This window comes from Capsicum annuum, chromosome 5, assembly GCF_002878395.1.
Source record: "Capsicum annuum cultivar UCD-10X-F1 chromosome 5, UCD10Xv1.1, whole genome shotgun sequence".
Lineage (NCBI taxonomy): Eukaryota > Viridiplantae > Streptophyta > Magnoliopsida > Solanales > Solanaceae > Capsicum > Capsicum annuum.
Genome location: NC_061115.1, coordinates 164,795,930 through 164,809,060, shown reverse-complemented (window position 1 = coordinate 164,809,060; position 13,131 = coordinate 164,795,930). Strand labels below are relative to the sequence as shown.

General features: G+C 33.7%; 1 protein-coding gene and 1 pseudogene across 1 annotated transcript; one reads left to right on the top strand and one right to left on the bottom strand.

Moving 5' to 3' along the window:
- Window positions 1-3,736: 3,736 nt before the first annotated feature.
- On the bottom strand, window positions 3,737-6,764 carry LOC107871933 (cathepsin B-like protease 2). The gene is given in 9 exon segments (XM_047412192.1): window positions 3,737-3,929; window positions 4,033-4,043; window positions 5,167-5,292; window positions 5,372-5,450; window positions 5,649-5,806; window positions 5,884-5,964; window positions 6,071-6,124; window positions 6,413-6,507; window positions 6,692-6,764. Coding segments are annotated over 9 exon segments (870 nt in total).
- A 562-nt stretch (window positions 6,765-7,326) lies between these two features.
- On the top strand, window positions 7,327-11,579 carry LOC107871934 (annotated as a pseudogene).
- The last annotated feature ends 1,552 nt before the right edge of the window (window positions 11,580-13,131 follow it).

Here is a 13,131-nt window from a genome sequence, read left to right as displayed (position 1 = left end):
CCAGACCTCACTACGTGGGAATACACTGGGTTTGTTGTTGTTGTTGTATTTAAAAATTATACAAGAGAATAGATTAAAATTATAAATATCTATTTATTAAAATTTTATATAGATAACATAAATTGATTTTAAATACATTTAAATTCGTTTTATGGGTGTTTAACAAATGAAAATAAGGACCTAGTGGATGCATGTTTTAATGAATCATAATGTTAAAGGATTGCCTTTGTGTCTTGTCTTATATACGTTCAAAATCAGAGATCAATTTAATATAATAATTAAGAAATTTCTTTTTAAATGATATGTCTACCTGATAAGGAAATTTAACATCTCAAATAAAGAGAATCAAAAGAATTAACAAAAGCTAATATGATATACATTGTCGTAATTTAACATGAGAAAGTTAATATTACATTTTAAATATGTTGTTTAAAATAATTTAAATAGGTGCTTAGTAAATAATTATGTTTTCATAAATTATATGTATAGTGCAAATTCTTGTAATGATATGTATCATGTGAGATTTTGGAATTACGAAATCTCTTAATAGCTGAAAAATTACTTCTGAAAATGAAATACCAAAAATAGGTATTAAATGAGTTTTTGTCGTATAAATTGATAATATAAAGAAATGTTATAGTCTTAAGGTTTATTTATCATTGTAGTGTATAATTTATGCCATACTTTCAAAATTATCTTTCAATATCTGAAAGTTTTTAAATTTGAAATTGCGTATTTCTCTGTTTCAATTTTTTGTTTGATTTTGATATGATACGAAGTTTAAGAAAGTAAAAAATAATTTTCAATCTTGTGTCTTAAATTAATAACATGTAGAATGTGTCAAAATATATTTTAATCTTGTTGTTAAATATGACATGAGAAAAGTTATAATTCAATAGTTAAAAAAAAAAGAGGCAATTTTTTGAAACAAATTTAAACGAAAAGTAAGACAAATAGATTGAATGTATGGACTATCATTTAAATATTATAATTTATTTATTATTTTATTACACTTATAGAGTAATTAATTATGAAAATAACAACTAATTCTATATTTTATGTGGGTCCATGTGAGATATTATATCAATTGAGATGTGATGGACATTTACTACAAAAAATAACTTGACTTTTTTGCATTAAAAATTTATGGCCAAGCTTTGATACCTAAAATATAAGTAAGCAAAATACAATTTTTTTGAAATTACAAATATACCCTTGGTCGTCACACTCTTCACTCTTCTATATACTACTAGACAGTGATGCCTGTGCAATGCACGGGCCCAACAGTCCATGCTCTATATAAAAATAAAAATAATAATATTCTGATTATTATCCCGTACAAATCACAAGATGACATAATGTTGTTATTCTCTTCACAAACATGTGCGAAAAATTACACAAGGACGATACCACTCCAACGATCAATACATGTCCTCTGTTAGTTCGTCTCCTCACCATTTTTTTTGGTTGATGAAGCACGTACAATTATTCGTATTGCGTCATATTAAATAGCCTTGTCTTGCAAGTTCGTGTTGCATAACTTCATAAAGGATCAATACTGAAGTTTAGACTCGGAGGCTCTAACTTGATTAGACATCCTAATATTAATCACTGAATATTGTTCTTGTCAAAGAAAAATGTCCAAAAATTCACCCTTTTCGGAAAATACAACAAAGTAGAATTGTAGCAGAAGAAAGAAAATACAAATTAAACATCATATATATTCTGATATTAAAACAGAAAAAGATTAGGACCTAAAATAGTCCTCATCCTCAGACCATTACTTAAATTCCCACATTACAAAATACACTCTTAAACCTCTTACATAACGGAACAACTGTTAGGATTCTCATCACTGAACATATGAGTATTAGTAGCAGATTGATCAGCAGCGGCCGGAGAAGTGTAGTAATAAGGAAGGAAAAAAATATAGGCACACGATCTCTAACACCTGACGATAATCCATCTGCAGATATTTCCATCTCTCTTAAAGTAGTTTTCCGAGTTTCTAATAACTTCTTGTGATAGTACTTCTTGCGTGAATACTCAAAAAGCTTTGCTGGTGTTATGATTCCATCCCATGTTGTTTCTACAGGTGCCTAAACTGACGATTTCTGATAGCATAGCCAGATTCACTACCAATATCAACAAGCTAGCCTCATTTTTTTTGACCTCTTCTATTCTGGAGGAGAATAGTTACTACCAGAGGCACATGAACACCAGTAACATAAGGCACAATCAAATTTACCTGACAAAAGCAAAAAATATACCGTATCAGACGGATTGTGGATATTGGTAAATGTTTTCGAGAGTGATAAAAATTAAGAACATCAAAAATTAGATTAAAAATAATTACAAAAATGTGCAATATAACTTCAAAATAATTAGCTCCTAAAAGTGGAAGCTAACTATATGTTTCATCTAAAGAGACGGGAAGGCAACAAACAGGTTCTTAATAGTAAATATACTGCAGACATGAATTCGGTCAAAAGATATGTGTTTGGTAGCAAGAAAAATACAAAGAAAATCAATTTAGATTATTTAACATTTATTAACAGGTGTACAAAATGAGACAAAAAACACCTTATGTTTGAGATACGGTAATTTTCTAGCTTAATTTCTTCTACCTCTCTTTATTACTTAAATTTGGCAAAAGACAATATAGAAAAAGTTAAGCTACAGTTCCTAAAGGATAACAAGTTCTAAACAATCCAATTTTACAAAGAAATAAAAAGATTCATGATGCACCCAAGGTTGTAGCCTAATGGTTCGATGAAGTTGGGTTGAGCACCATGAGGTCTCACGTTCAATTTTCAACGTAAGAGCAGTAATTCGTCAAATCTAAGCACAACACTTGTATAATGACTTTCTAATCCAAATGGTAAAAAATGAATAATAGTTTTTTTCAACAACACCTGAAGTTCTTTTGGAAATAGCCTCGCTACCTCCTCGAGATAGGTGTAAGGTCTGCGTACACGCTACTTAAGTTTTTTATTGTTGTTGTGGTAATTGTTTCAACAACACAATCATAGCACAATCATAGTTGTATAGAACATATGCATGCCAAACATTGTCTAGAGGAATTGCACCAGATAACAAATCAAGATACATGAAGATCATTTTGTCTCATAATGTCTCTTCACTTTTGAATGTTTTACTCGATCAGTGCATGAATTATTAATCAATTCTTACCAATTTGATATGTATGAGACATATTATCAACTTTAACAATTATGGAACTTCTTCCTCTGTTATTTCTTCTTTCAAAACTCGTATTCCAAACAGTACTTCAGTTTATGTACTTTGGGATATCAGTTTCTATTTCTATGTCTTCACTCTTTGTACTTTGGGATATCATTTTCCATTTCTATGTTTTCTTTCTTCTTTTCTCCCTCCCCCCCCTTTTCAAAGTTTTTATATCTTTCATGTCTAAATATATAGCCAATTTTCCAGTTGCTAATAGATAAGTTATGAAATAATTGGAGAAGCGAAAGTAGTTTCTGGCATGCATCAAAGAAAGGCCAAAATATCCAGGTAACACATGATTAAGACCGACTTTTATACGAATGCAAGTCTTAAGTATGCTAAAAAATCTGGTTCTTTATACCTAATTTCTACTTTTCTAAATTAATAAGCATTAACTCAAGTGTTTTCTCGTTCAAATCATTCATTTAAGTTTACTTCGTTGAAGCATTCTCAGAAAGATATCAGTTCATCTCGAGATTAGCTTGGAAGCTTACCTCCCAGGTCTTAAAATCTTATACTTCCCCAGCTTAGTAAGATCCAACACTGTCGATCCAGCTCGCCTAGCAGGGAGAATTCCACCATCATAGACAGATGTACAGTGCTCCCAAAGGTTCTCAAAATGTTTGATGTCTATACTAATGGGTTGTCCGCTGAGGTTTGCGCTAGTAAGTGTAAGGGCACTCCTAGAACCACGGGAAATTACCCTGATGAAGTTACAGTCTGTCATTCGAAACCCTATACTCTCTAATCCCGAGTTCAATGACTTTTCAAAGATACTCGACTCACCTGCAGAATATCTGAATTCAACATCCATTATAGAAGATTCAAAAGAGAAAGATAAAAGTTTTTGAAACAACTATATACGGGCCAGTGACTCTTCTTGCTCCTTATTCAAGTGTGTTAAGAAGTTACTTAAAGTTGAACATTTTCTATAAGATAATAAAACTCCAATTTTCTCACCATTACATGAGGTAGGGATAAGGGCTCTCTACATTCTACCCACATCAACCCCACTAGAATTAGACTGGGTATGATGTTGATGTTGTTGTACAAACAAGTATCATTCTGAACCAATTGATTAAGAAATACTACGAGTAACTGTCCACAGTTGTATTTAGGCATAATTATCCTTTTAGTTTATAGAGTATCAAATAAACAGGGGCATCCATTCATTTCTAAATCCAACTGTAGATACCATATCTAATACAACTATGTCAGATATCTTGAAGATGTATGCAACCGTGTTATCAAAAGTGCGCTAAGCCTTGAAGTGGGGCTTAAAACGTGTTGAGTGCTTCGCCTCACTTAATGTGTGCTTCAGTATATTCATCAAGGTTCAACAACATACTTTTCATTTCAAATGAGCTACTTATGAAAAGGCAACACTAAACAATTGATATTTCACTTTATCATAATGTTTTTTCAATTTATTTGACGTTCATGCTTATAATTATTAGTTTTGGACATGCCAAGAATGTTAAAAGGAGAATGCCACCATTCAGAAAGATACCAAGTATTCTCAAATCGCACATTCTGAGAAACTTTCAGTGTGCACAACACACTATCAGGATCATTTATCATGTTACTCACATAACGTCAAACTATGTTCTTGGTAAGGTGCGTGCAAGCTTGCCCGAATATCACGCTTATAAAATAGCAGCGAATAAACTAAAATAAAGTCGGTATTACCTCATCTCCATAATAGGATCTGAAAATGCCAATGCTATTTCTTAATTTTCAAAATAATTACAAAACTTGTCACTGCAGAATGAAAGCTTCATTTACCATAACTATCAAATCCAGTAGTTGTGACAGAGAAAAAACAGACTAACCATGGAAGATTATCACCCTTTTCCCTGCTTATGCATCATTGAACATATCTTTCTGAGGTAAGAATAAGAAGAGAAGAAAAAAAATTACCTTTTCTGTGACCACACCCTTGCGGACAAAGTATTGCCATGCACTTATGGGATATCTGCCATTACAGCCTTTCCCACATAAAAAGCCAGTACACACTAATACATTATTTACAGATAGAGATATATTCTACATCACACATTAAAAGCAGTCGTGAACAATTATTGTTGAAACCTTGCAAGTGTTTCTTTGATTAACATGAATTTACCAAACCATAGTGAATACATAAAAGATCAGAAAGCGATTCAACAGCACCAAAAGCCCAACAAAAACTGCAATGTCCCTGAAATACATAGAATAAAACCACTTAAAAACCAGGAAGGGGCATTTAGCATTACTTTTAAGAGAAAGAAGAAAAAGAGGGAGATTAGTTAGAAAGCAAGAGCAGACACCTGATCTGCAATGTAAAATATGGAAAACATTAACATTCTTCTAATAATCAAAATATATCATAGAAGGACAAAATGATAAGATGCAGAAACTGATGAAGAATTCTTCCAATTGTGCTGCATTAAGGCTAAGCCTTTCGCGCATCAAACTCTTTTGGCAACTCCTTAAACTTTGGATAAGTTAGAACATGAATTCCCTCCAAATCACCTTCTCTTGGGGGCTTAACTCCGAGTAGGAGCTTAAATTGGGAAACCTGTGAAATAGGAGCCTGGAATGATGAAATATCCCTCTAAAACAACTGCTATAGTTTAGAAATAAATAAGATCTTACTGTGAAATTTGAGAATCGAAGAGTGAATGCAGCTTTCCATCCAGCTTTGGGATTTTCATTAACCTCTTTGATGATTGATTCCTACATAATCATCCAAAAGTCTCTCTTAGTTTTAAAATTGAAGGAACAAGGGCTATAAGCGATAACAACTAACATCTTCTTGAATCATATGAGCAGAAAAATATACCTGAAGGATCGCAGATTCACCTTTAGCTTTAGATATTGGCTTCTGTGCAACAACCTGCACTTTTTAATTTCCATAAGAACAGATGATCAATAATAGCAATTGTATTCATAAGTGAACAACATAAAAAGAGAGACCTTTTAAGAATAGGCTTGCAACTCTAGGTTTATTTTTTTAATCAGTATGGAGAACTTTCATAATTTTTAGTACCAAACTTAAAAGTATTTCTAATCTGGAAGGTTAATGAGAATATGTTACAAAAGCATCATAGATCTTTAACTAGATTTACATATAAAGACTATCTTTTTAATTGAGCAAGCAGAACTGCTCTCAAGAAAATATCACATCAAAAACTGCTCTCATTTCTAATGTTATTTCAAACAAACGTAAAGACCTATAGATTACACGTTGGACCCGTGTACAATCAGTTCTCACTGAACCTGCATGAACAAGGGATGCTTCATGCACTTTATCCATAATAATTATTCCTTAAAAATCGTCAAATACGCGAAAATCAAGAAGAAGCGTACAAAGAAGAGAACAGAGTAAATGAATAAAAATAGGAAAGAAATTTGTACTCAAAACAAACATGAAGGCAAAACTGAAGTAGAATAGTAAAGATACCTAAAGATGAATTTGTTTGGAGGAAGAAGTGCTGCTGAATCCGCTGAAGAATGCCGTTTGTGTCTATTCCCATCACTGTTACTGTTAAGAAACTAAAGATGCTACGCCACTTGCCCAAGTTTTCATCGGAGGAGAACGACAACGGTGGTTGCAGCGAAAGAGGACGGTGATGGTGGTGGGTGGGAGAAACAGCAGGAGAAACAGAGAGAGTTTTTGAGTTTGTGTATGAGAGAAGTAGTGCTGGGTATGTTGAATTGGGTATGTTATTGAAGGGGTGATTTTTATTAGTGTGAAATTTCTATTCTGCCCTTGGTTGTCCGTTGCTTCACCTTTCTACATAGTAAAAAAATAATATATTATTATTAGTAATATTAAATTTAAAACTTATAATCATGATTTTCTAACTCCATTCAACATTTGACCACAACCTCATGCTTTCCCCTCTTGATATATGACCTACAAGTTTTACTTTTACTCCATTTTACAATTCAGTTTTTCTTTTTTCCCTCGGTATTCATAGAAACACTCTATCTTTGTAAGCTAAAGAGTTTTAAAGCTAAAGACTTGTTTACTGGTGACTAATCAGTTGGAAACAAATATAAAAGACGTGAGTGTGTGTCTCTGTGTGTGAGGGGATGGGGAGAACACCATGCTGTGATAAGAAAGGTTTAAATAAAGGGCCATGGACACCTGAGAAAGATGAAAAAGCTTGTTGAGTATATCAAGAAGCATGGTCATGGTAGTTGGCATTCTCTTCCGCATCTTGCAGGTTTCTTCACCACTCTTCTCTTCTCTATTCTATCATTATCTTTGTTATATTTGAGAAGAACTTCTTATTTAACATAACTACTGGTGAACTCAATCTATTTTTTTATGGTTATTGTTCCTTTTCTGAGATTCCACTATTATTTGTGATGTCTTCGTTACTTTTGTTTTGTTTTGGTATGTGTTACTTAAGTGGAGGGTTCGGAGACAACTTCTCTACACTCTACCCTCCCAGACCCCACTTGTAGGATTTCACCGGGTATGATGTTGTTGTTGTACTAATGAACTCAGCTTGATTCTTGAAGTGCTAGCTTTGAAGGCAGTTTAGCTACTAATGAATGAGTGAAACAGGAGAATTTTTTCATTGCATCTATGTGCTATATTTACCTTGTTTTGGACTCTTTTGGTCATGTGTTTGTACCTGTTTACTTAATCATCCTGTTTCCTTAGCTTGGTGAGCTCTAGAATAATATGTTTTGGGGGCAAGAAGTTTTTTGAACATAAATATTAGCTTGTGGCTCCAAACAATGTTGAATGGCTTAGTTGATCATGAGAATAACTTGTAAATTACAAGTAGTAAATAAAACATACAAAATATACACTAAGGGCACGTCACCTGCAATCAGAAAATGTCCCATAATGGTAGCCCACATCGCTTGCACTAACAGTTCTAATATATCTCACATATATTACAACAACGCATCAAGATATTAAACATAAGTATACATTATGTCACATATAAATAGAACAAGAGAGAGCATGTAGATACAAGATCATCAAACACAAGTAAAAGGAGGTAAGACAAATACATAGATGACAAGTCAATAAGGCAATACAACACGACATAAACACAATAAAGTAAGTGCAATGTATATGATGATGATGCACGAGGTCATCACACAACCTCTGGGATCGTTGCACAATCCCCGTATACACCTACGGAGCTAAAGCTTCCCGACGTAGGACCCATGGGGGTTCTTCAACCCATATACAATTCACATATCTTATATCTCCTTTCTGGCATATCCCTCGAAAAGGGTTTTATAAGGTATTACAATATTTTTTTAAAACGGTGTTACCAGTGTTTCTCAGATGTTGTCACAGTGGTACCAATATTTCATGAATGAGTATGATATGAAGATGTAATGCTCACAACCAATCACAATGAGTATTTCCACAACCAATCACATGATATACTTCTATAACCAACTATAGTGATACATTCCCACAATCACATGAGCCAATATCCACTTATTATTTTTATTTCATCCATGAATTTCCACATGTCTCATATGCCAATAAAGTATGATATAATCACAATACACTAATGGTACCATATTAAATAACACAATACAATTATTTACATGTGTTCAAGGCTATCAATATCACATAGGACCCCACACGGTTAAACATATCACATAATATCTCAATTTCGACAATACATCACATATAGGCCCCTATACGGGCACAACACATAGATAGCCATTTTTTACGATTAGTTCTCACCCTTAACATGCATTTTGTACCATCATTTACTACCCAGCTCAATCTGAAGAGTTAAGCCATAACCTACCTCCAAAGTCGAAACTGATCCGCTACACTTGAACCCGCGACCTTACTTTTCATAAATAATTTCGAGCTCTACTAAAAATATCAAATATGAAATCTATGCGTCAAAACAAAACCAACGACACCCATACTGACTACTTTTAGTTCGGGGTCAAAATGGGCCCCCAAAATGGATTTCTGAAAAAGAAGGAAAAAATTATAACTTTACTTCAAAAATATGTTTTCCATATTTTTAGGAACCTACAGATGAAAACCCAAGTTAAATCGAGTAAAAAACGGGGTTTAAATCGAAGAAAAACCATTTTTGAGCTTTACCGGATAAAGTCTTTGAAATTCGGGTTAAAATTAAGAATCGTAGTTGTTTTGAAGGTTAAATTGATGAAAACTAGTAATTATAAGATAAAAATATTATTCAAGTGAAAGGGGTGAAATTTGGATTTAAAATTATGCTCTAAGATTTTAGGGTTTGTAAGAAATTAATCAAGAAATTACTAAGAAAAGGGTGAATTTTTTCTTAAATCCGTAATATAATCAAGAAATAGGTGTTAATCTAGCTTTCCAAGCTCCCACAAACTTCTCTTTTAAGCTCCCAAAATATTTAGGGTTTAACTCTCAAGAGGCAAGTCTGTAATCTAGTAATGTGTATTTTTTTTTCTGTTGTGCCTTTATTCAAATTTAGGGAGAGGAGGGATGGTATACAAAACCAAAATGATTGATTTTACCATTATTATGATAGTACATATTCCAACCTACTTGAATACCAAAAGAACAAATGGATTCAACATTTGATCTTTTTGCTGAATGAAGGCATAAAAATCAAAAAGAAAATGTATAGAATTAGATTCAGTGTTTTAGTATTTAGCCCCGTTTTATGTGATGGATTTCGTTGTTCAAGAAATAATTTACAGAGAGTAGAGATATTTTGCTTACGGATGCATAACTTCCTTCGAATCTCTTTTCTTTTAAAAAAATTGTGTGTGATGTGGTAAGTAGGGATGAAATATTTCCCTTTCACATATTTAATTTGAATGAGAAGTAAACTAACAGAGGAAAGTGAAGCAAGCTTGCCATCTGAGATCAATTTGGCAATGTTTTCTCTTGTTTAGGTCTTGCTCGTTGCGGGAAGAGCTGTCGTCTTAGATGGACGAATTATCTAAGGCCGGACATCAAAAGAGGACCCATTACCCATGAAGTAAAAAAGCTTGTCATACAGTTACATGGAATGCTTAGCAATAGGTTTGTTGTCTGTTTTGGTGTTATATTTATGGTCTTTGTACAAAATCACTTATTTCCAGTAAATATTATCACAATTTACAGTCCTTGTAAAGCATGATCAATTTTTAGTTATTTCTCACTCCTTGTCAAACCATAACTAATCCTCTCTGGTCTCATGTTTCAATATGTCTAGAAGCTCCAACAATATAAACTTGGCAATCTATTACCTAGATTTAGGTGAATCGTGAATAGTATTTGAACTTTAAATTTCATCATAGTGGGCTTGGACGTTGTATTTTTTTTGTCCATATGTTTGCAGCTAATGTTTGATGCGTATATAGAACCAGTCTTTCTGGATGATTTTGTATCTTGTCTTTTAATCCTATTCAGATTCGATTTGATACGTCTTTATGAATGGCAATTTATTGGCCTTTAATTTTTACCCCTTTACCTGCATGTTTGCTTTATCAGTCTATAAAAAAAGTGATGAGCTACTATAATCTGTTTGGAAGAACATAATAATATGACTGTTGGCAAGTCATCCATTTGATCCATGTCTGTCAAGTACTCGAATTGAGCTTTTGTCCAGTGTTAGGGAACCGAGTATGGTGTAGTGTAATAGAATCTGCAACATGATTGTTATTTCAATACCTATTCATAATAACCATGAACTTCGTCAATCCAGATGGGCTGCAATCGCGTCACAACTGCCTGGAAGAACGGATAATGAGATCAAGAACTTGTGGAATACTCACCTGAAGAAACGCCTACTTTCAATGGGCATTGATCCTCAAACTCATGAACCTTCTTCAGCACCTAATGGGTTGCTGGTAACTCCACTTACATCGCTTGCAGCCCGCCATATGGCACAATGGGCAAGTGCAAGGCTTGAAGCTGAGGCTCATCTTTCCATCATCAGTAGAAAGTTCTGGAACCGACTACTTCTTGCGCATATGGAATTCAGAAGTAGGAGAAGCATTTAGGAAATTCAACAAAAAAAAGCAGGACTAGTAAAAGTCCAGCCTCTCAAGCATCTTCATCAACAAAGTATGAATCTGCTTCAGGCATCACAATTGAGATGGACCTTTGTTTTGCTGGCAACCAAAATGAAGATACAAAGTGGAAGAATGGTCAACCATATAAGCGAGATGTCTTGCAAGGATACGATGACACCTCTAGCTCCAGTGGACTGGAGGATTCATCTGAATCAGCACTGCAACTTCCATTTGATTTTTCGAGTAATAATGACATGAGCTTTCTTAGACACAGTGATACCTACAGCTTGTATCCTGGATTCTTGAGTGAAATTTCCTTGAAGTGCTCTTCAACAGAACAATAGGTGGCTTTCTCTGACCATGGTGGTCACGAAAGCTAGAATTATCAAAAAATTTCTATTTTCTTCAGTAGGTCTAGATGCAGAAAAGGTTTGTATTTTGACTCCACTATGTATTGATATTATATTAATAGAGCCATCTTGAGTGGTATATAAGCCAAGATATGTCAGGCAAATTTAGGTCTAGTGTGTTAGGAAATTAAGATTTATCTAGAAACTCCTAATTAGTAGATATTTTTGTAGTAGAAACTCCTAGATATTAGATACCCCCTTCGTTCCAAATTATCCATCCCAAATTTTCTAATTTAATGTTCCATTTTACTTCTTTTTTTTCATTAATCAAGACAAGACAATTTTTTTTCATGTTTTACCCTTTGCATTAATTACTTTTTCTTTAAATTAAATTATAAACATAATTTAATAGGGATACTATGGTAAACTAGGCATGCTATTAATTATTTTTCTTAATCAATGTGTCATCTCAATTTGGGATGGGTAATTTGGAACGGAGGGAGTATTTTTTGGAATAGGTTCTTCTAGAATATCTTGTAGAATTATCTAGATATTCTAGAGTGGTAGAAGATAAGGATGACTAGAGCAACGAGTGATATTGTAAACCAAATAAGGATATTGTAAACCAAATAAGGATACTGTAAACCAAATAAGGATGACTATCTTGTAGGTCTTTTCCAAGCTGATGACTATTGTAAACCAAATAAGGATACTTGGTGAAAATTTTCTAGATCAGAAAGTTGTAGAGAAGATCATGGTCAGCCTTCCGGACAAGTTTGAATAAAAAATCTCAGCTATTGAAGAGTCTTGTGACTTGACTATTCTTTCAATAGCTGAGCTGATCTCTAAGTTGCAAATCCAAGAGCAACAAGTAACTATGAGAAGTGAAGGGATAGTCAAAGATGCCTTTCAAGTAAGGCATAAATTCAAGAAACAAAAAGAAGGCAAAAAAGTCTCTCCAGACTACTCTAGAGAGGTGAAATCTGGTGGATACCAAGGTAAATCATTGAGGAGAGGAAAATTTCCACCTTGTGGTATTTGTAATAAGACAAACCACTTGGAGAAGAATTGTTGGCAGAAGTCCAAGAGGTCTCCTATTCAATGCAGATACTGTAAGAAGTATGGGCACATTGAAAAGTATTGCAGGCAAAAGCAAACTTAAAGTGGTCATTCCTCCAAACGAGTAAATTTTGTAGAAGATCACCAAGTTTAAAAACTAGATGAGGAGGTATTCATGGATTCGGACACATCACGTGTTGATCGATATAATTAGTATGTCGATAGTGTGTGCACAAGGCACATGTCGATTGATGAAAATCTATTTGTTAGCTTGGACAGGTCTGATAGGACTAAAGTGAAGCTTGGAGATGGTACACTGGTGCAAGCTGACGGAAGAGGATCAGTGAAATTCCCTACGAATGAAGGTATGAAAATCATAAACGTTGTTCTTTATGTGCCAAGCCTGACTCAAAACTTGTTGAGTGTTGCTTAGTTGCTTCACAATAATTATTCACTTACTTTAAAGGATAAAAAATGTGTCATTTAT